The sequence below is a fragment of the Daucus carota genome, chromosome 5 (genome assembly GCF_001625215.2).
Source record: "Daucus carota subsp. sativus chromosome 5, DH1 v3.0, whole genome shotgun sequence".
Taxonomy (NCBI): Eukaryota; Viridiplantae; Streptophyta; class Magnoliopsida; order Apiales; family Apiaceae; genus Daucus; species Daucus carota.
In genome coordinates, this window is record NC_030385.2 from 36099253 (window position 1) to 36123039 (window position 23787).

General features: G+C 34.8%; 4 protein-coding genes and 1 long non-coding RNA gene across 10 annotated transcripts; 3 read left to right on the forward strand and 2 right to left on the reverse strand.

The window, feature by feature from the left end:
- Positions 1 to 2420: 2420 nt before the first annotated feature.
- On the reverse strand, positions 2421 to 8107 carry LOC108223005 (uncharacterized). 6 transcript variants are annotated; one of them, XR_010291781.1, is made up of 4 exons: positions 7747 to 8104; positions 4488 to 4528; positions 3199 to 3916; positions 2421 to 2806 (listed from the first exon to the last, which is right to left on the reverse strand). XR_010291781.1 is itself a non-coding variant. In XM_017397034.2 (4 exons), exons 1-4 carry the CDS (start codon positions 8036 to 8038, stop codon positions 2732 to 2734), a joined length of 498 nt encoding a protein of 165 aa, XP_017252523.1. In that variant the 5' UTR covers positions 8039 to 8097; the 3' UTR covers positions 2429 to 2731. The 6 variants fall into 6 exon arrangements, 1 of the variants encoding a protein (XP_017252523.1); XM_017397034.2 differs by having other exon boundaries at positions 2429 to 2806; positions 3199 to 3288; positions 7747 to 8097; XR_010291782.1 differs by lacking the exon at positions 4488 to 4528.
- Positions 8108 to 9550: 1443 nt separating this feature from the next.
- LOC108222321 (uncharacterized) lies at positions 9551 to 10360 on the reverse strand. The gene is made up of 2 exons (XR_001806950.2): positions 10076 to 10360; positions 9551 to 9814 (listed from the first exon to the last, which is right to left on the reverse strand). It is a non-coding gene; the product is annotated as an uncharacterized LOC108222321 (long non-coding RNA).
- A 458-nt stretch (positions 10361 to 10818) lies between these two features.
- Positions 10819 to 12718, forward strand: LOC108222318 (F-box protein CPR1). The gene is made up of 2 exons (XM_017396236.2): positions 10819 to 11276; positions 11482 to 12718. The coding sequence occupies exon 2, from the start codon at positions 11485 to 11487 to the stop codon at positions 12640 to 12642; it is 1158 nt and encodes a 385-aa protein (XP_017251725.1). The 5' UTR covers positions 10819 to 11276; positions 11482 to 11484; the 3' UTR covers positions 12643 to 12718.
- Positions 12719 to 13873: 1155 nt separating this feature from the next.
- Positions 13874 to 19491, forward strand: LOC108220041 (tryptophan--tRNA ligase, chloroplastic/mitochondrial). Its single transcript, XM_017393681.2, has 15 exons — positions 13874 to 14010; positions 14101 to 14232; positions 15070 to 15157; positions 15841 to 15882; positions 16285 to 16374; positions 16464 to 16586; positions 16806 to 16877; positions 17039 to 17151; positions 17289 to 17310; positions 17413 to 17478; positions 17840 to 17896; positions 18148 to 18194; positions 18342 to 18423; positions 18724 to 18813; positions 18945 to 19491. Exons 1-15 carry the CDS (start codon positions 13949 to 13951, stop codon positions 19077 to 19079), a joined length of 1221 nt encoding a protein of 406 aa, XP_017249170.1. The 5' UTR covers positions 13874 to 13948; the 3' UTR covers positions 19080 to 19491.
- A 613-nt stretch (positions 19492 to 20104) lies between these two features.
- On the forward strand, positions 20105 to 23658 carry LOC108223654 (pentatricopeptide repeat-containing protein At5g16860). The gene is made up of 2 exons (XM_064094284.1): positions 20105 to 23181; positions 23309 to 23658. Exon 1 carries the CDS (start codon positions 20226 to 20228, stop codon positions 22770 to 22772), a length of 2547 nt encoding a protein of 848 aa, XP_063950354.1. The 5' UTR covers positions 20105 to 20225; the 3' UTR covers positions 22773 to 23181; positions 23309 to 23658.
- The last annotated feature ends 129 nt before the right edge of the window (positions 23659 to 23787 follow it).

Below are 23787 nucleotides of genomic sequence, written 5' to 3' on the forward strand. Positions count from 1 at the left end.
TACGTTTTTGTTTGATCTATTTGTTGCTTAATATGTTTCGGTGAATAAACTTATTAACTTTTGTCTGCAAGTCTTTCATTTCTTAGTTACTTTGAGCTATCCGAAATTTATTGCATATGTCTATTTCTATCCATTAGTATATACACATAAGTTAAAACCCTTGTCTGTAATCCAACATCTTCATCTCATGAATTGTCTACTTCTGCTTCATTTCGATCTTACATGCTTGTATGCACAGACCATAAGGCCGCGGCACAGAACCTTAATGGAACTACCAGAAGAACTACTAAATGAGATCTTTCTGAGGATGCCTGCAAGGCCTCTTTTAATCTGTAAATGTGTCTGTAATTCTTGCGTATCATCAGACATCCTGATTTTGTAAACACCCATCTCCATTGTGTTAAGGACGTTGGGCACGATAAATCAGAAGCACTCATTCTACATTTTGGAAAGAGTAAGTACAGAGGAAGGAAGTATATCAAGAGAAAGCAACTAGGCTGCATTCACTATGATCATGTGATGTTATCTATCGATAATGCGTTGATTAATGTATATAAGCCATTAAGTCCTCCAGTTCCGTAAGTTGGGGAATTAGTTAAAGTTGGTTCTTGTAATGGATTGATTTGTGCTGTTATTCAGTTTGATATTGATGGTGGTGATGATGATCCTCCTATCCGTGACCACTGATCATAAAAAATAAGTCCGGAATATTAGGGTGTATTCAATTGAGATTTTAAATGATTTTTCTCATTTGTTAAATCCGAGGATATTCAATTCGAATTTTAAAATGTATCACAATTCCGGGATATTCAATTAATTTTTTAAATTATATTAAAAAATCTGGGGGAAAAATCTCAAATTGGTCACTGAAGTGAGGGTGTAGTATCAAAAATTTTATCAAACTTAACGGGATCTCACTCGTACCACTCTAGTAACGAATAATGACAAAAATGTTAGTTTGACTTGTTGACCTAACAGAAAGCTGACATGGCAAACAGAGTGACTGACAGAGCGGCTTACGTGGCTTGCGACTCGCATTACAACGGTGTGAGGATGAAAGATAAAAAAACAAATAAGATTAATTATTATAAAAGCTGTCACTGTATAATCCATCTACTCTTTGTTTAATTGTAAAAAGCATTTGTATGTACTATTCCCCGGCTTCAGCTGAATCGTGATCCATCCCACTTCTTTTTGTATTTTTTTCTATAATTTAACATATATTATAATTTTAATATATAATTTTATAATTTATTTCTAAAATTTTGTATTTTTTGAAAAAATTTAAATGTTAAATCTATTTTTAAAAAGAAAATCTGAAAAATAAAATACATTTTCATAAAATATATTTTCATAAATGATTTTAATTTTTTTTATAAAATATATTTTCATAAATGATTTTAATTTTTTTTCAGAATAAAAATTTAATTATTAATTTTTTAATGTATTTGGAACCTTTGATAGTAATAAATTATCAAATATATAAAATTTATTAATTTAATAATAAAATATTATAAAATATTTTTTAAATTTATCAATTATATTTTTATAAAATCAAATTTCAAAAATAAAACATGTCACTAAAAAAGTTTTCAATAATAAAAAAGTTTTCAATAATTAAAACGTATAAATTTTTTACACAACAGTATAATAAGCTGATTTGAACGTATAAATCTTTGCATTGACTACGATCTATGAATCAAATGAGCAGAATTGTTATTTTATTTTAAGTTCGAGTTAAACTTTCAAGAGTTAAACTTTCAAGGTTCTTCAAACGGTTTCCGCAGTGTAGGTACAGTTGATCAAGGAAGAAGTACTCGTAATTATTATAAAGTAAAAGAAGGTGCAATTGAAAGAATTAAGAAGCAGTTTTAAAGAAAATGACCTGGGGGAGAGGAGTGAAACCGGGATGGGGGTATTTAATTATTTTGTAATTTTGTAATATTACAATCCACGCAGATGCAGACTGGGATGTTGTCAGCCACTGTGTCCAAGAAACGTTTGTCATGTCAGCTTTCCGTTTGGTCAAACAGTCAAACTAACGGATATGTCATTATCCGTTACTAAAGTGGTACGGATGAAACCCCGTTGAGTTCGATATAATTTTTGATATTACAGGCTCACTTCGGTGACCAATTTGAGATTTTTCCCAAAAATCTGGTTGGTATTCAATGAAAATTTTAAATTATGCTTAAAAATTCGATGCTATTAATATAAACATATGATGATATTAAGTGCTGATGAATTTTGTTGGACTTCGTAAAATGATGGAATTTGTGAGGTTATCCATCTTATTTTGCGATATTACGAAATCCCAACAAAATTCATAAATTTTGAAGTAATGTGGTTAAATCATAAACACTTACATCAACTCTGTTTATCTAAAATAGGTGTAAAATCAAAAGCATATAAGATTCATAAAAATTCATAAACTATATTAAATAATTAAAATCAGAGTTGAATACACTCGCTTAGTATAATATTCTACAAGGATGTTTGGAAAAAAAATTGCAGACTCGCAGTGATAGCTGATAATATGAAGTTACCCATGGAATAACGTTATTTGTGATCATCTTTAACATTGGGTTACCCAAGATTATTGTCCAAAATATGCCGCATTGAGTTAATCAGTTGTACATCTGCATAAGAAATAGAACAGATAGAAGGTTCCCTGTACATATCACATATGATATCTGCATCACATACATAATTATTATGCAAGCACTGGGATTCATGCATGCTGATGTGAGATCTCTTCAATCATTAATGCTTGCACCGTGGGCAGGGCGTGGTTCACTCCTGCGAGCTACAGCACATACAATAAGAGATTCAGTTCACGGGGATGCTTTAAAACTATATTTATTTCCTTATTGTATATAATTTCGTAACTATTTCGTGAGTTTAAATATAATTCTCCCTCCCTCCCATCATTATTTTGTATTTGGGTGGGACATGGAGGTTAAGCAAAATAAAAATAAAAAATTAGAAGAAAACGTGAGTGAGTCTGTGGGACTTGATAAAATTAGTAAAAGTATGTTATTATGAAATATGTTAACAAAACGTGAGTGAGTCGGTGGGACTTGATAAAATTAGTAAAAGTATGTTATTTTGAAATATGTTAACAAATGGATGAAAATTCTAAAAAAGAAAGTGTTCACACGCGGATGGGACATAGGGAGCACGAGAGAATGAAAATACCTTGATGGTGGCTGTATCCGTGGTAGTCATCATCATAGATAGCTGAAGCTGATGATTCAGAGTGAAGAGCAGTGAGTTGTGGTAAATAGGCTGCGCCAAGCAGAAGAGTGAGGAGCAGCAATACGAAGCTCGTCTGAATAAATGATGCAGCCATACACATACGGAGATGTTGCACAATGCGATCTCATATATACAGAGTGATAGAAATGTTAGTGGATAGCGAATGTTAAAAACACCGTGTATCTTTATATTAAAAAAAATTGTGTATTATTGCCTGACCTTTTATCCTATTGTTGACATTCTTGTAGTGAGGACTGAGGCCCTTGAGAAAGCCAGCACGGACGAAACAGTGATATATGCTATTAAAGATTCTATTGTGAGGGGTCCGTGGTATAATGCTGCACTTGCAGCAACTCACAGGAGGCATTCTGTGTCGTGTTGTAACATCCCGAATTTTCGGAATATTAAAAACTAATTTCACGACATAAATAATACCATTACTTAAATCAAATCCTCAAATAATATATATGTCAAAGCAGCGGTCTAACCCAATTATCAAAAGTCATAAATTGGAGACGCAGCTCCATAATTATCCAAAACCAATAATTAATAAATTCATCAAATTACACTAAGTCTTTATTCACTAATGCATATAATCACGAAGCATAAAATCCAAAAGCCTCATTCTTATTCTCAAAATCTTTCCACATAAAAGAACCTGAAATATAGAAAAACGGATGAGCTACACAGCTCAGCAAGTAACAATTTGACATTAAATAAATTTCAAAATCAATGGGCAGTTTTATAAAACATTGTTTCTGAAAAACAACAATAATTTGTTAAATATTTGCAAAGTTAAATCCAACCCAAAGTTTATGTTTTAAAAACAATTTCAGAATTTAAATAGAACAGGGCAGTACAGAATAAAATAAAACGAAAATCTTATAAATATCATAGTCTTGCTCTACGGCCACACTTACCCAGTGACCGGGATCTTATTCTTATTCTTTCGCCACACTTACCCAGTGACCGGGATCTAAAGTTCAATAATCACGCGCCCTTAGCAGGTATCTAAATTTGCACACTTGTGCGCCTACTAAGGGTTTCCAAGGCTAGTTCCGGAACTATAGCGTAGACTACGAACGGGTTCGAAACGTAGAGACTGTGTTCTAAATTCACAAATACTTATATCTTATAAATTTGAAATCAAAACTCTTATATCTAATACGAAATTAAAAACAGAATCAAAATATCTTTTCAAAATTTAAAAGTAAGTCAAAAGTACTTACTTGAAAAGCGACTGACAGTGAAATTAACACACGAGCAAATCCTAAAAATATTCAATCCACGGTTAACAAGTACGCAAATCCTTTAAATTAACTAGTACACAAGTAAAATCATATTAGACACGACTGTGCACATAAATCAAATAATATACTATCTGATACAATTCTCAGCATGTGTTGACAAAACAGGTGTATAAAAACTATGTACAGGGCATCATAACTTTAGTGAAATATTGTGAAGGATTAACTTGCATATATCGACAATTACAGTATAGCATGCAAAATCGCGTAGCCTCACCAATTAAATTGAATATATCGACAATTTATTTAATAACAAAATCACGTAAATTTTATAATCCATACACATAATTACTAAAATTCTAAAAGACAAATAACAAATTAAAATTAAAGCATGAATTCACACATTTAAGCTCAAAGATGTAAATATAAATTATTATTATTATTATTATTTTTAAAAAAAAATTAATTAAATAATAATAGCACGCATAACAAATCTATAATATATATTAAGATCAAATACCTGTGAATAAAGCAAGAACCATCATCATATCTTGTTATCACGAATATACAGACTAAAATATGAACTTATACTTTTCGGAAAATAATTAACATGCTTCTGCACATCAAGTAATATTATTGGTGGGCTCAATTAAAGCTTGCGACATGTAGTGATACAGTTAAAAGAGAAAGACACAGATTCACATTACAGGAGCACAAAAATTACACAAACAATTACAAGAGTAAAGAAATTGTTATGTACCTCTACGACGAGTTCCATGTACACTTTTTAATGTACCATAAGATGATCTTATATAGGCAAGCAAAAGCAAAAACACCTAATTTTAAAGTAGGAAGTTACGAAATTTAGTCCTAAACTTTGCCCTCCTCTTAAACTAGTTTCTAAAATAAAAGGCATTCTTACGGAAATTTTGATTTTCAAAAATATTCCTACAATCCTTCCCATCAATAAAGAATCTTTTTTTTTTTTCAAATTAACTAACACAATAAAATTCTAGAAGGTTCTAATTAATATAAATAAATACAAACAATCTAAATCTAATATCCAAAACATAATAACAATACTAATTAAATAAAAATAAATAAATAAATAAAATCACCGGATTTTACACGTGTACTATTCCTGTTTCTAGACCTCAAGGCACAGGAGTCTCTCAGTCAAGGGCAGTTCATGATTAAGGTTTTATTCATCGTTCTGAACTCTCGAGTCTGCTCTCTTCTGTGTTATCTCTTTCGATTACACATATTGGTAACTTGCTTGAATTGTAATGCCATGTTACTGGGAAATTCTTCTCATGAAAAGAATGTTAAAAACACCGTGTATCTTTATATTAAAAAAAATTGTGTATTTTACTTCACATTTCCTCAATATTAATATGTGTGCAAAAAAATTAGATCAGGATGTATGTTCTTAACAAGAACATGGACGACTTAAAATCCAATATCAAGAGTTATCGAAATAGAACGGCTTGTGAAATGACGTTACGTCATGATCATCCATCACAGAAGAGGATGAATCGCGGAAATCTTGAACGTTCTTTCGCATAAATTAGATGTGCTCTCTCTGATTCATAATCTTAATTATTTACGTGTTCATGTTTAGTTTATAATAAAAATCTTGAAATCTCATGTACATCTCTTTATTATACTCCCTCCGTTGACGCTCTCATAAAATATAGTTCTATAACGTATTTTTAATTTTTTCTTTTTTTGAATGAAAGTTTAAATTTCAAACTTTTTTTCAGTATTTTTCTTTTAAAAAAAAGTTATATGAAAAATGTGTGTCGAAAAGTAAGGTAAAGAGGGAGTAACATATAAGGTTATTTGTGATCATTTTTAATATTGGGTTACCCAAGATTATTATTCAAAATAGGCTGCATTCAGTTAATGAGTTATATATGTGCATAAGAAATAGAACAGAAAGCAAGCAGACCCCTGTACATATGATATAGAGAATTATTATGCAAGCACTGGGATGCAATTACACTGCAGACCTCAAATTATATATAGGCAGACAATTTGTTACAAGAAATTGTTTGAAATGCAGAAACATGAGAAGAAGCCATTGATGCAAGGTGATGTGAAATCTCTTCAATCATTAATGCTTGCTCCGTGGGCAGGGCGTGGTTCACTCGGGTTAACCGCACCTACACGGGATGCTATAAAACTATATTTATTTCCTTATTGTATATAATTAATTCGTAACTATATTTATTTTTTATTACATATAATTTCGTAACTATTTTATATTTGAGTGGAACACTGAGGTTAAGCAAAATTAAAAATCGGACGTGAGTGAGTCAATGGGACTTGATAAAATTAGTAAAAGTATGCTATGTTGAAATATGTTAACAAATGGATGAAAATTTCGAAAAAGAAAGTGTTAACACGAGGATGAGACATAGGAAGCACGAGAGACTGAAAATACCTAGACTAAGACAGGTGAAGCTGATGATTGAGAGTGAAGAGCAGTGAGGTGCGGTAAATAGGCTGCCCCAAGCACAAGAGCGAGGAGCAACTATACAAAGCTCGTCTGAATAAATGATGCAGCCATACTCATACAAAGATGTTTACCCACGTGGTCATATAAATTGAAACGGAGGAAGTGTACATTTATCAACAAACATGTTTGTAAATGCTTTTCAAATAATAATATGTGATCATGCGTTTTTTGATTTATTTTAAATTATATTTTTCATTCATAAAAAAAGATATTATTTCTCATATTGACTTTCTGTGAGTTTGTTTTCGAGTAGATAATTTTGAATAAAAAAATTTTTATAATAAATCTATCTTTGTTTGAGAGTAGTTTGTCTTGTAGTAGAATACATTAGAGTAACGCTCTATAGTTTGTGGTGAATTTCCCGTAAAACATGTTATAGATTTATAGTTGAAAAAAATGACTCTCATCATCAATATAATTATATATATATTTACAAAATGATAGGGAATTAAGTCATGCTGGAATGATAAAAAGTATCAAAAACAATTTGTCACTCCCAATTATCTCTATCTACAATTATTAAAATATAGTATAAATTTCATAAGTATTTGGTGACCTTAAATATGATTCTCCATTCCTCCCACCAAGCGAGTTGGTGTGCCTCACAAAATTAGTAAAAACAAATATGTTTTTTCTAAAAAATGTAACTAACAAACAACAAGGGTACGAAAGTGTTAGCAAGCGGATGGTTATTGAGGAAGTACGAGAGGATGAAAATACCGTATTCATGATGGTTGCATAAGCGGCGTGCATGGTAGTTAGCATAGTCGACAGGGGAAGCTGATGATTGAGAGTGAAGAGCAGTGAAGTGTGGTAAATAGGCTGCCCCAAGCACAAGAGTGAGGAGCAACAATACGAAGCTCATCTGAATAAATGATGCAGCCATACTCATACAAAGATGTTTAACCATTTCATCATATCCCCCCAAGTATATCTTGCGTATAACTATAAAATAAAAGGTTGTAGAAAATGGAGTGTAGAAAATTTTCAAAAGGTTGCGGGGAAGATCCATTTACTTTGAGTAAATGGAGTGTGAGCCGGGAATTAAAAATCCAAAAGGTTTAGAAAACTTTGTGTTCAAAATGATTTCTTTGCCGCATTAGTGTCATACACAGCGCCTGTTTGGCACCACCTTGCTTCCACTTTTTTTATGGAAAAAATAACATGTTTTTCTTGACCCATTTGTATAAATAAATTAGAAATATTTATAAAAAGTTGGAATCTTGGGTTTTTTTTCTACTTTTTTTCCAAAAATTTTAATAATTTATAAATCTTAAACTTGCTTCTCACTTATACTCTATTTTTTTATTTTAATTAACAAGTCACTTCTTTTAATCTCAGCCTCACACGCTTACAGAAGTCCAACTTATGTTGCACTTCATTTTGTCTGTGTAATGCGGCCAAGTTCTCGGAACCAACTGCTATTTTACGGAGTTCAACGTTATTATGATGATTTTAAACTAACTCATAATCGACCTGTTAGCGGGGTTGTCAACCCAATTCCCGCATGAAAAAGATAAAAAAAATTTGTTTTGAATATAAGCAATCAAACAACTCCATCAGTATAAACCTTTCACAAGGTGTGAGCGTGGAGTTAGTGGATGTTGCGAGGCACCCAACGCTCTTGTATACAAACACCTCAACCTTATATACAAACACCTCAACTTGATAATTACCATCTTCTCTTATTTTGGATAGAGTTCCACAATTAATATTTTATGAAGAATCCGATTATCCAAATTCTCTAAAATATCTTCTTCAATTAGGATTCTTCACTTATTAAGAAATTCAGGAACAGATCCCAACACAAGCGTCAAAACTTGCTCCATGTGGATTCTAAATGTGTATCACCTCTTGTTATTGCCCATTAGGCCATTACATGGACAAATATGGATATCAACGGTATATTTTTGGATTTTTTTGAATGATCGAATCAGTGTTAAGCAGCTACCACTCTCATCTAAAAGTCGTAATATACACTTTTGTTTGATCCGTTTGTTGTTAAACATGCTTCGGTGAATAAACTTATGTGCATTTTGTTAACTTTTGTCAGCATGTCTTTCATTTCTTAGTTACTTAAAGCTATCCGAAATTTTGTTGCATATGTCTATTTCTATCCATTAGTACATACACATAAGCTGAAACCCTTGTCTGTAATCCAACATCTTCATCTCTTGAATTGCTTACCTCTGCTTCATTTCGATCTTCATGAGGCCGCGTCAGAGAACCTTAATGGAACTACCAGAAGAACTGCTAAATGAGATCTTTCTGAGGATGCCTGCAAGGTCTCTTTTAATATGTAATGTTGTGTTTGGTTGGGGTGAACGAAAACGAAGGGAATGGAATGAGATTTGAACTATAATTTAGTTGAATATATAATAATTTCATTCCTTCCATCATTCCATTCATATCACCCTTAACTAGTTTAAAGCCTCCATTTTGTGAAAGAATGCTGCATTCCTTATAATATCTATTTTCTACCCAAATCTTATCATATCTGTTTTTAACATTGGGTTACCCAAGATTATTGTTCAAACTTCAAAATAGGCTGCATTCAGTTATAATCAGGTGTACATCTGCATATATAAGAAACAGAACAGAAAGAAGATTCCCTGTACATATGATATCTGCATCACATACATAATTATTATGCAAGCACTGGGATTCAACTTCCTCTACTAGTCGAATAACCATAAGATGCAGTGGAGGCAGACGATTTGTTACAAGAAATCTCTTCAATCATTAACGCTTGCACCGTGGGCAGGGTGTGGTTCACTCCTGTAAGCTCCTGCACAAACAATAAGAGATTCAGTTCACGGGGATTGCTTTAAAACTATATTTATATCCTTATTGTATATAATTTCATAACTTTATCCTGAGTTTAAATATAATTCTCCCTCCCTCCCATCATTATTTTGTATTTGGGTGGGACACGGAGGTTAAGTTAAAGTATGTTGTATTGAAATATGCTAACAAATGGATGAAAATTCCGAAAAAGAAAGTGTTAACACGCGGATGGGACATAGGGAGCACCAGAGGATGAAAATACCGTAGAAGTGGTGGGTGGATAGGCGGCGTGCGTGGTAGTTAGCATAGACAGGGGAAGCTGATGATTCAGAGTGAAGAGCAGTGAGGTGCGGTAAATAGGCTGCCCCAAGCAGAAGAGTGAGGAGCAACAATACGAAGCTCGTCTGAATAAATGATGCAGCCATACTCATGCAAAGATGTTTAACCATTTGATCATATATACAGAGTGATAGAAAAGTTAGGAGCTGTATAATTAAGAAAATAAAGACTTAGTGGAGTGTCAACAATATACCGAGCATCCAACGTCCAACTTAGAGCAAGTCCAATAGGTTACCTATATGATGTCATAAACTCACATTTAGGTAATGTGTCAAAAAAATGCACTCCAACACTATCCTAGTGTTATCCTAAATCACTAGCACAACCTTAGTTCTCCTAGCCATTACCTATTTATAAGCAACCCCTAGCCATTATCTATTTAATATTTATGAATAAAATAATCATCTCTCTCCTTCTTTCTTTGTCTATTCTCTCCTTTTCTTCTTCTCTCTCTCAAATTTATTATTAAAATAATCTTAGGAGAACAAATATAGGGATTACTATTGGAGTTGACACTAAAAATAGATTACCTAAATCACTAAGACATACTAGCACTCATTATTTTATATTATTTATAATTAATAGGATAGGTAACCTATTGGACTTGCTCTTAAGGTGATAGAAAAGTTTTCGTGCTAAAAATAATTCCTTTGACGCGTCAGTCGTCCTATAACGAGCATTTAAAGTCCAACTTAAGGTGGCAGAAAAATTTTCGTGCTAAAAAGGATTCGTTGATGCATCAGTGGTCCTATAGTGGAGTCCGGCTCATGGTGCACCTCATTTTGTTCATGTCATGGGTGCCAAGTTCTTGGGTGAGGGGGCCGGGGGTGTCTTGCGTCAACCAACTGCTATTTTCATGGAGTTTCGCGTCATCATGACCATTTTAAACTTGCTCAAAATGGAGACGAATGATGTGTTAATAGAATTAGGATTTCTTTGAATGACCGATTGTGCTATTTTTGATTTGCGTGTTCCAGGACAGATTATCTGTACCAAAAAATCTATTTTAAATGATGGAATCTGCTGTTCTGACTTCGCAAAATCAGTGCTGAGCTGCTACCAGACTCATCCGGAAGTCGTATTATACGTTTTTGTTTGATCCATTTGTTGCTTAATATGTTTCGGTGAATAAACTTATTAACTTTTGTCTGCAAGTCCTCCATTTCTTAGTTACTTTGAACTATCCGAAATTTATTGCATATGTCTATTTCTATTTATTAGTACATACACATAAGTTGAAAGTTGAAACCCTTGTCGGTAATCCAACATCTTTTTCTCTTGAATTGTGTACTTCTGCTTCATTTCGATCTTACATGCTTGTATGCACAGACCATGAGGCCGCGGCACAGAACCTTAATGGAACTACCAGAAGAAATTCTAAACGAGATCTTTCTGAGGATGCCTGCAAGGTCTGTTTTAATCTGTAAATGTGTCTGTAAGCCCTTTTTGCGTATCATCAGACATCCCGATTTTGTAAACACCCATCTCAATCGTGTTAAGGACGTTGGGCGTGATAAATCAGAAGCACTCATTTTGCATTTTGGAAAGAGCAAGTACAGAGGAAGGAAGTATATCAAGAGAAAGCAACTAGGCTGCATTCACTATGATCATGTGATGTTATCTATTGATAATGCGATGATTAATGTATATAAGCCTTTTAGTCCTCCAGTTCCGTATGTTGGGGAAGTTAAAATTGTTGGTTCTTGTAATGGATTGATTTGTGCTGCTATTCAGTATGATAATGAAGATGGTGATGATTTTGTTCATAAGTTCAGCATTTTATTATGGAACCCTGTTACTAGACAAACTAGATATCTGCCAAAGCCGCGGTATTATAATGGTGTGCATGATCCTTTTTTTGAATTTGGTTTTGTCTCGGAAACTAACGATCATATGGTTGTAAGAATTTCAGATGCTTTGGACCACAGGATCCGAGCTGATCTATACAAGATGAGTACAGATTCCTGGACAGTTATTGATTGCACTTCATTTGCTGGAAGGAATACGGTTTTTCTATGTAGTTTATTTGGAGATGAGTCTCCTGTGTTTTTGAATGGATCCTTTCACTGGGGCTCCTGGAAATATATTGTTTCTTTTAATCTGAAAGACGAGGAGTTGGGGCTGATCAGTCTTCCCCCATATCTTGATGAATATCGACCTGATGCTGATCCTGGAGTAGACAAACTTGCGGTGGAGGAGGAGGAAAAATCATTAATGTACTGGAGAATGGGTGATGATAAATTGCAAATATGGGTCAGGACTGACTATGATTTTGATGATTCTTGGTGTCTCAGGCTCCAAGTTAACATGTCACATCATTTAACCTCGTCGAGCTATTGGAAAGATTACTTGATCATAACCGATCCAACAAGCACCCGCTATTTATATGATCTCTGTACCGGAAATAAGATGAAAATTCCTGCTACAGAGACTTGGGATTTATTAGGTTTCTGTAATTATGTGGAAACCCTATGTCCGGTAGATATGTAGATGAATAACTCTGTTTATAAGGTATATCTTTGTTCAGTTTAATTCTTATAGAGCTAATATTCTGTATTTTGTTTACAATGAAACACTTCTCTTCTGCATAAACTAAACATAAAGGCCTCATGCACCAGTTTTACAAAAGATGACAGTAGATCAAAGAAACCAAGAACCTTTTCCAGTGAACCTCCCAACCCAGGGTATTTACCAGAAACAAGACATCCAGCATTAACAGCCTCCCAAATAAGGCTAAAAATAATACTCCATATTAACAGCCTAGGAAGTATGGCTAAAACCAATAGCATCTGTGAACCAGGCTGTTGGCTTGAATGAATTTGCAACTTCAATAAACCATGGAAGGACTGTGAGTTTGTGACCAATGTGTTCGGAAAAAAAATGTTAATGTTTTATATTATGTGCTATTAATTTCAGTGCGATGTATATTTGTTATATTTGGACTCTCGCCATGTGGCGCAGTATCGCTTTGCAACACGACGCTTGTATTGATTTTCCACAACCTAGTTTTTGACGGCTTAAACTGCTCTCATTTCGCTCGCCGCTATTGCGGGAAAAATATAAAATATTGTTCTGAACACTAAAAGCTTATATAAAATATTTAAAATTTACAGTATTAAAAAATTATAAAACAAATATATCATAAATTATCTATAGAATAAATATATAAATCAGACACAAAATAAAATTACGACGTACTCATAAAATTATAAATCATGAAAAGAAGAAAAAAGACACCATACGAAATTACATAACGTCAATATTATCAAATATAAAAAATACAGCACAAAATAATGTTAAAAAATTAGGATTATATAACTCAAATTGAAACTGAACTTGTTACTAAACATATAAAACACTAATTCCTTTATGCTTCGAAAACTTTGATATATATATTTATGAGTATTTTTCCAGGACTTTTTTTTGAACTGAGGACATCTTTATCTCAAGGGTCTTTCTAGTGTGTGCCCAAGGGCACACATTAAGCACTAAATTTGATGGGTTTAGTGGATTTTGATTGGTGGAGTTTGGTGTAAATGCAGGGGGCATCCATATTTATGATTACATGACCAATAAGAATGCACCAAACTCATAAAATTTAGTGCTTAGTGTGTGCCCTTGGGCACACCATAGAAAAACCGTTATCTTAAATATTTAAAAATCAAACTTTCTTTTAAACTCTTATACAAATGAAAGAAAACAAAATATTCATATAGATAATAAATTAATAAATTTTCTCAAAGAAAATAATAAAATAGAACCAAAGCCAAAGTTGCGACCTTGGGCAGCCAAGAAGATGAGCCGCACTTCAATCCTCTCTCACTTTCTAAACCTCTCCAACACTTCTTCCCCCCACTTGTACTTCTTCTACCCTCAACCCTTTTCTTTCCATTCATACATACATTCTTGTGTCTATCATTTTGCTTATTTTGCTTGTGAATTTGACAGGTCATGTAGAATTCAGAGTAGATTCTTGAAAAGGGCTGAATTGTTTGGTGATTATGCGAGCCGGGGTCGTTGCTTTTGTACTTTATCTGTACCTGATTCAAATGTTTCAGATGATTCTGCTACTTCTGTCAGGTAATTACTTGGTTTAGTCAGTGTTGAAATACTAAAGTTTTGATTTTTATGGTGAAATTTTGTTAGTTTTGGATGTGGGTGACTTTGTATTAGTTAATGTTGGTTAAGCTGTTGTGATATTTTTGGTTATGTTGTTAAGTCCTATGTTTTTTTTTTGCGCACTTATTGGCTTTCTAAACAATGGGTACTTGGAATGATGCCTTTGGTTATTGGTGTTCACTGTGGTTTCTAGGGTATTAGTGTTGTTGACATCCAGGGGAAGTTGTGATATGTTGAATTTACCTACATTGTTATTGTTAAAGCCGGAAAACCTAATAGAGCAGTTGGGTAACTTCTTTTGAACACGATTTCCCTGGGAGAGCTTCCCAGTGACTGGGAAGTGGGGAGGCTCTTTTCTAGAATTTTGACAGTTCACTGCAGACCCTGCTATAAGAGTGGGATACACTGGGTATGTTTTGCTTGGGACACTGAAGTTTTATCAGTATGGTTTATGTCTTTGCCCCTTCAGCACTTATAGTGGATTTTACTTTATAAAGCCCAATGAATAACTTCATGAGTAAATATCACCTGAGAAGTCCTGTGATTAATTTTATGATCCAAAGTCTATATCCGTTTCTAACTCTTTTAACCAAAAATCTACAAACATTAGAGGCAACTATGCTGGACTGACTTTATCAAAGTTATAAATATAAATGAATCGGGTATTTGTTACTTGTTTATTTGACAGTGCTGAGGACTATCAGCAAGCTACATGTCGTTAGTATGTATTATTACTTGACGTATATGTTTTTAAGTTTCTGGATGGTTGCTCCTTCTAACAATGCATCTAAACTATAGGAAGAGGATAGTTTCTGGTGTTCAACCCACAGGATCTATACACCTCGGAAATTATCTTGGCGCAATTAAAAATTGGGTTTCGTTGCAGGTCAGTATTCCCTGCAAATTACTATATAAAAAGGGACATTTGACGATTGGAGTGCATTAATTAGCCCGATGTAGATCTGTAAATTTTCATATTTATATTGTAGCTTTTGTTTCTTTCAACCTTCTGAAAAATTAAGGAAGGTGGACCCAGTCTAGTTTGAATACTCTAGAATAATCTAGATCTGGCTCTCTCATACTGTAAAGTGTGACCAGGAAATGAAAAGTTTCTATCAGCCTAATATATCATCACTTTAATATATTATTGAAGTTCATGAAGCTTTCGAAGAAATGCATTTGTTATGCTCAAATAGTCAAATAATGAGTATTGGAACACATGGTGTTTGGCATACATATACATCCTGACTTCGCGGAAAACCAACTGAGCTACTAACTGACTCTTTTATTCTGTTCTAAATATTCTCTGTTATGACATTCCATATCGAATGATATCGCGCAGCCATTTGGACTGTGAGCAATGGAATTTATGTTTATAAATTATTACATTTTGTTTGAAGGAAGAGTTGTCTGGAAAAGGTATTAATTGAGGCCCGCTTAGGCTGTAAGCATTTTGATATAATGTAGCTCTGTTCAGATGCATGAATGACATTTTGTATTGTATGTCCTGGTATATATAGGTTTTAATAATCATCTCTATTTATCCTTTACACTCTTTAATCTGTGCAGGATAAATATGATACACTTTTCTTCATAGTTGATCTCCATGCGGTATGTCCATATATCACCATGCTGTTAGACTATTTCTACATAAGTTATTCCAGACATCTGGTATATATTATTAACATCAAAAAGTATTTGGAGCACTTTACGGTTGCCACTTGTCAGGCCTAAATAAAGAAAGTATAAAAAAGTCTTTAATGCTTTAAGAGGGTGAGAATAATATTAGAAGGAGATGGCTTTAAAAAGGTGAAAGTGAATTTAGCAACAAAAAAAAAGGTGAAAGAGAGAAAAAATTTCAAATTTTGTGTCAAGACAAAAATAGAGTGTATTCTTAGTTTTCTTAAAACATTTTTTATGTTTAAAATTGTTAAAAATAGTTTGTTGCCAAATCCCTCACATCTTCATTTATTTTAACAAGTATTCGTAAGCATGACAAGATGTCACTCTCAGATAACTCTGCCCTATGATACCCGAGAACTGTCAAAAGCAACAAAAGATACTGCAGCAATTTATTTGGCATGTGGTATAGACACCTCAAAGGTATCATCAATGTCCTATATTTCTTGTTTGGCACAATCACTTCCCTGCGCATGTGTAACTAAGATACTAACTTTAGTTTCTTTACACAGGCTTCAGTATTCGTGCAGTCTCATGTTCGCGCACATGTGGAACTGTTGTGGCTGTTAAGTTCTGCCACCCCAATCGGTTGGTTGAACAGAATGATTCAATTCAAAGAAAAATCCCGCAAGGCGGTGCGTCTCTACTGTATGAGGCTCAATCTCAATCATTGTTCTTTGTGTCCATGTGTTCGGAATTTATATTGCGCTACATTAATTTCTAGCACATCTACTGCTTATTTTTCCTTTGTTTTGCTAGTCAACTGCTAACTGTTCTTAATAGCCATGCATTTGTTTTTTTATTTTTCCATGACACCACCTAATTTTGCTATTTGTCTTTCTTGGTTTGGTTAGGGCGATGAGAATGTTGGAGTTGCTCTCCTTACCTATCCTGTTCTGATGGCTTCTGATATACTCTTGTATCAGGTATATTTGTGCAACATATGTACATGGACATGCTAATAACATAAAGTTGTGAATTAAATTATGTGTCCGACACGGTTGTTACTTGTAAGCTTGTAATGTTAGGAGTATAATATGAGCTTTCTTTAGTTTTCACTGTTCTCACACTTGTTATCTTGTTGCAGTCTGACTTGGTCCCAGTTGGTGAGGATCAGAAACAGCATCTAGAGTTAACCAGAGAGCTGGCCGATCGTGTTAATCATTTATATGGAGGAAGGAAGTGGAAGAAACTGGGAGGGTAACACATAACATAATTATAAGCAAATTTGGATAATATTCTGTATTATATTGCAAATCTTTCTTTTTTTATTATGACAATGTTGACCTGCTACAGTATGTCCTTGTCATTTTTGTAATATTTTGTTTTTCTTGCAGGCGAGGTGGTTCCCTATTTAAGGTGAAATATAACTTTCCAACGATGCCGAATTGGTGCCATGTTGGTCCAACTCACAGAATAGCATAATCAGTTTAAGAAACTCACTAATGTTTAATCTTGTAGGTTCCCGAGCCCCTTATTCCACCTGCTGGTGCCCGGGTGATGTCCCTTACAGATGGTTTGTCTAAGGTATTTATTGGTGGAATAGTTTTATAATAATTTTAAAAGTAAAATGGTATTGCTCTGTAAAAAAAAAAGTAAAGATTGCGATATTTATTCTGTGAGGTGGTGCCAAAAGTAACCACATTTTTTGTGCATGTCATTTGCTCAAAAAACCCTGTTTCCAGCACTAATATATTTATATATATTCACCGGGAGTTCAGAAATAATGGTCTAAATCTTCTAGCAAAATACATGTCTATTCTAAAAGCAGATAATTGCATATCAGTATATGGATTTCACTATTTCAGGTCTACTGCATTTTTGAAATTTTCATGAAGTTGGGGCAGGCTAGGTAACTGCTGACTTTGTTTTATTCATGCCTTTTTAGATGTCCAAGTCAGCACCATCTGATCAATCTCGAATTAACTTGCTCGACTCAAAAGATGTAAGTGGGGCTCTTTTACCATTTTGAATATGTAGAATGTTGTTAGAGGCTGATTATGAATATCTTGTATCTTATGTGTTCATACTCGGGTCCTCTTATTTCCTCCAAAAAGGTCCCTTTCAGTACTTTGACTATTAGATTGTTCATATCATTACTTATAAAGGTATATAGCACTGATGTGTCCTCATTCATTCTGACACTGCTCAATATATCTTCAATTTTACAATTTCAACCAACTTGTTGTGCTGTAGGTGATTGCTAATAAAATAAAACGTTGCAAGACTGACTCTTTTCCTGGGTAAGTATTTAACTTTTTTTTTGTTCTACTGAAAACTGATTACAGGTTCACATTAAAATAATTTGCCAATTTCAATTATTTATTTTCAGTCTTTTCTATTGAGAAGATTTATGCTCTTGAGTGTAAAATGAACTATGCGCTTTACAGATTGGAGTTTGACAATCCAGATAGACCTGAATGTAACAACCTCCTTTCAGTGTATCAGCTTGTTACAGGGAAAACTAAGGAGGTAACATGATCTACCTTCATTTGATGTCGACAATTGCAATGCTTTGAATCTATTGCTGCACTTAAATCTGTCTTTGCCTTGATAAAAAAATTTTAGATGATGTCTTCTGTAATTGAAATTTTAGTATTTGGATCCCTTCCACTCCAGAAGGATTTTATAGATAAGTTTTAAATGGTTGAACCTCTTCTATGCTAATCAATTTATTTTAGTATCAATGATTTGTTTCCTATGTTTTAATGCATTGCCTAACATTCACATCCTCTAGGCAGATATTTATGATTTAAATGACTGTCATGGCAGGAAGTTGCCCAAGAATGTCAAAATATGAACTGGGGGACATTCAAAGTCGTTCTTACTGATGCTCTTGTTGCTCATCTAAATCCAATCCAGGTTTCTACTTATTTATCTGATTCCCTTGTGAGCTATGTATATATAATATATATTCTAGTTAACTTAAATTTGACTAGGCAATGTTTATGAGTTCCATCGTCTCCATTGTCAATTGGGTTTTAACTTTTCAGGTACGCTATGAGGAAATCATCTCTGATACAGGTTATCTGGATGGAGTTTTGGCGGAGGGTGCTGAGAAAGCTGCAAACATAGCAGATACGACTCTCAAGAATGTGTACCAGGCAATGGGATTCTTGCAGAGATGAGAGTTTGTGGCACCAGCACATTTGGGTTTAGGAGGCCCGTGAGAAAATACTTAAATTAGAAAACTACCGAACATTCTCATCAGCAACAATTATACAAAGGAGAACATTCTTGACTGAGCAAAGAGTACTTAATTAAGAGGCTGGCATTTTTTCGTGCAATAAAATACTTTCATCCTTCTAGATATAGGTGCTTATATTTCGTCCATGGGGTTTCCATTTGGCTGAGAATTGTAGCATGTAGCTGGATTTTATCGGTGAATATATATTTGGGGTTAAGAGCTTTGTTAAGGACCTTATACGATGGGATCATAAAATAGTAATCAGACAGACAGGTCATTTATATGGAAGGCAACGAGACAATACGGGCTAATTCTCACCATTATTATCTACACCATCTTGTCATTTGTGTGTATGGCTTTTGAGTTGTCTACTTGTCTTTCCCTTCTTTGGACTCATAATAATGTTTTGCTTTGTGAATTCACTAGAAAGAAAGAAATTATTCAAATCATAAATCTAAGTCAAATTTTGCTATGCTTTGTGAATTCATTGGAAAGAAAGAAATTACTCAAATCATAAATATAAGTCAAATTTTGCTATCCCACGAGTTTCACAAGTTTGAGATTTGGTTTACTAGATTCATTAATTTTGAACCAATCGCTTTTACCTTGAACAATGTATATTTTTTCAAGTGTTAGTTCAAATAAAAGACTAATCCTAAACCTGTCTAGTAAGAAATCTTTTTTTTACCCCAATAATAAATTGACATATTTTTAATAATCAGATATTTATATTTTATAAATTGGTATATAGTCGAAAGTGAGATAAGTGTAAATGGATATATAATTAAAATCGTACGAGATAAATGTCTCAACAAATCACAAAAAATAAACAACTCAAAAATCAAATAAATATTCAATCAAACCACATTTAGAAAAATAAATGAATATCTAATCGAACTCGAAAGATATAGACTAGTCGGGAAAAAAAAAATGTATTTAATTAAAACCGCACCTAACAAAAAAAATTAGTAACCTAATTGAAACCGAAACAAGAGGAAATAAGCATCTCCAAAAATTTCCCCTCTACCGAAACCTATAAATACTTAAAAATCAAAAACATTGCCGCCATTTCTCTCAATTGTTCCCAATGCCACAGCACCACACTCTACTCAAAACCCTCGCTAAAACCCCCTTTCGTTCCTTCTCTACCTCATCTCTCACCCCCAAAAAATGCTCCCCCAATTCATTACTCAACGCCAAACAGACCCACCAACAACACATTGTCAGAGGCCTCATAAGCACAGACCCCATCACCATCATCTCCATGTACACAGCCTCCGAATCACATTGTGACGCGGTTAGAGTTCTCGAAAGAATCGAGCCGTCTTCGTCTGCTGTGTATTGGTGGAATGAGGTGATTAAAATGCGGCTGCCCTTTTCGCCGAAAGAGTCGGTGGAGATGTTTGTGAGGATGGTGAGGTGTGGGTGGAGGCCTGATGGGTACACGTTTCCGTTTGTGCTTAAGGCTTGTGGGGAGATTAGGGGGAGTGCTGAGTTGGTGGGGTTTTGTGTTCATGGGGTTGTGGTTAAGTATGGGCTTGTGGAGTGTAATGTGTTTGTTTGTAATGCACTTGTGAAGATGTATTTTATGAGTGGGGTTTTGAGGGATGCGCGTAGGGTGTTTGATGAAATGTGTGAGAGAGGGGTGGAGGATGTGGTATCGTGGAATTCGATTGTGGCTGTGTATGTTCAGAGTGGGGATGTGAGGAGTGCATTGGGGTTGTTTGGTAGGATGGGGAAAAGGGGGGAGTTTGGGGTAAGGGCTGATGCGGTTAGTCTTGTTAATATTCTTCCGGCTTGTGGGGTTGGGAAATCGTGGAGGAGAGGGAAGCAGGTTCATGGGTATGCAGTTCGGAGTGGGCTTTTTGAGGATGTGTTTGTGGGGAATGCTGTTGTGGATATGTATGCCAAGTGTGAGTTGATGGATGAGGCGAGTAAGGTATTTGAAAGGATGAAGATTAAGGATGTTGTTTCTTGGAATATTATGGTTACCGGGTATTCTCAGATCGGGAGGTTTGAAGATGCTTTGAGCTTGTTTGAGCGGATGAAAATGGCGAAGATTGAATTGAACGTGGTTACATGGAGTGCTGTAATTGGTGCTTATGCACAGAGGGCGCTTGGTTACGAAGCTCTTGATGTGTTCAGGCAAATGCAGCTTGCTGGATCAAAACCAAATGTTATTACCCTTTTCTCTCTTTTGTCAGGTTGTGCATCAGTGGGAGCTTTACTTCAAGGGAAAGAAATTCATTGCTACGCTGTGAAAGAAGTTTTAAATGTATCTGTGAATGATCCCCGGGATAATATGATGGTGATAAGTGGTATTATCGATATGTATGCCAAGTGCAAAAGTGCTGATACTGCTCGTGCAATATTTGATTCCATAGCCCTAGAGGAAAGAGATGTTGTCACATGGACTGTCATAATTGGTGGATATGCACAGCATGGGGAAGCGAACGATGCTTTACAACTTTTTGGTGAAATGCTAACAAATTATAAATATGTAATGCCAAATGAATTTACTATATCTTGTGCCCTGATGGCTTGTGCTCGTTTGGCTGCTCTGAGATTTGGTAGACAAATCCATGCTTATGGAATTCGTAATCATTTTGGATCATCAACTTTCGTTGCCAACTGTCTTATTGACATGTATGTTAAATCTGGGGATGTTGATACCGCTAGAATTATCTTTGATAATATGGACAACAAAAACTCTGTCTCTTGGACATCTCTAATGACAGGATACGGCATGCATGGTCGTGGTGAGGAAGCTATTAAGGTTTTTGAAGGCATGAGGAGGGCAGGCATGCCAATTGATGGTGTAACTTTTGTCGTCGTGCTTTATGCTTGTAGCCACTCAGGGATGGTTGACCAGGGAATGGAATATTTCAATGGGATGAATACGGAATATGGTGTTGTACCCGAGGTTGAACATTATGCTTGTATGGTTGACCTGTTGGGTCGCGCTGGTCGCTTGAATGAAGCACTGAAATTCATCAAAGAAATGCCCATGGATCCCAGCCCAATTGTGTGGGTGGCTTTGCTTAGCGCATGCAGGCTTCATACAAATGTGGAACTTGGGGAATTTGCTGCTGGTGAATTGTTAAATTTGGAGGCAGAAAATGATGGATCTTATACTCTTCTGTCAAACATATATGCAAATGCCAGGCGTTGGAAAGATGTCGCTAGGATAAGATCTTTGATGAAATATTCAGGGATCAGGAAAAGACCTGGCTGCAGTTGGGTCCAGGGAAAGAAGGGTACAACTACCTTTTATGTGGGTGACAAAACTCATCCAAGGTCTGGTGAGATATATGATCTGCTGGCAGATCTAATCCATCGAATTACAGCTCTTGGTTACGTTCCAGATACTAGATTTGCACTTCACGATGTAGATGATGAGGAGAAAGGTGATCTTCTTTTTGAACACAGCGAGAAGTTGGCTCTTGCGTACGGGATCCTTACATCAGCTCCAGGGATGCCCATTAGGATCACAAAGAATTTGCGGGTGTGTGGCGATTGCCATACTGCCATCACTTACATTTCTAAGATAATTGATCACGAAGTTATTATTCGGGATTCAAGTCGCTTCCATCATTTTAAGAATGGGTGTTGCTCCTGCAAAGGTTATTGGTAAAGAAGGATTCAAGCATAGAAACAGTGGATGATTACAATTATACACACTCCGAAGAGCTAAAGTTTTTAGTTCAAGTAGTATTGAAGAACTAGAGGCCTTTACAGTCTCTTCTTCTGCAATACTCAGATGGTCATGAACCTATATGGATGAGACTAAGCTTCGCAGGGAGGATCTAAGATCGTTCAATAGGGCAAAGCCCTGAGGCCTGAATCCCAAGGAAGCTGGAAATTTTCGAGTTTTGACAAAAGTACATCTAAGTAGGGGTGTTGGTTGCTATTACTGAGAAGGCTAGGAGTTACTGAATTTTTTGAAGTAATATATGGTTGGGCATTTTTACCTTATATGAGAAGTGTGAACTAATTTCTCTTCAAGAATTTGGATTGTCATTGGGAAAATAGGAAATTTGCAGGTATACCAACCAGCCCTCTTCCAAAGTGTCTACCAAGCTTGAGGTGCACATAAGATAATTAGACTTCTGTTTCTGAATCCATATAGTCGATTTCTGGAATGCAATAATGTTTGTCTTTCCATGACAGAATAAATTTCTGGTCAACAAGATAAAGTGAAGCTTTGAGGTGCACAATGTATGGCAGAAGTGCATGATTAATTTTTAGGAGATGGATCATCAGGACTAGTGCTTGCCTCTGCAGAAAAGGCTACTGGAAGCTTGTTACTGATTTTATTTGGAGGTAAGTTATGTAATTATGTCATGAAACACGTCTCTGAAAAGTCGGTGTTCTGCAAAAACAAGGCCCGTAAAATTAGCATCTTCTTAGATAGGTAAAGTCAGCTTGCAATTTTAGAATATAATAAAGGAAAGGTAAGATCAGAAAGTTGTCCTCTTGATTAGCTAATAGAAAGAAAGGTCAAGACATTTGAAAGTTAAGACTACAGTTGAAAATAGAGTGTGGTTCTTGAATTTTTTGATTGAGATTTTAGATTATATAAGAAAATGCACAACATTATTTGCAAGAAGAATTCTATGGTCCCTAACTCTAGATGAATCAGCTTCAAC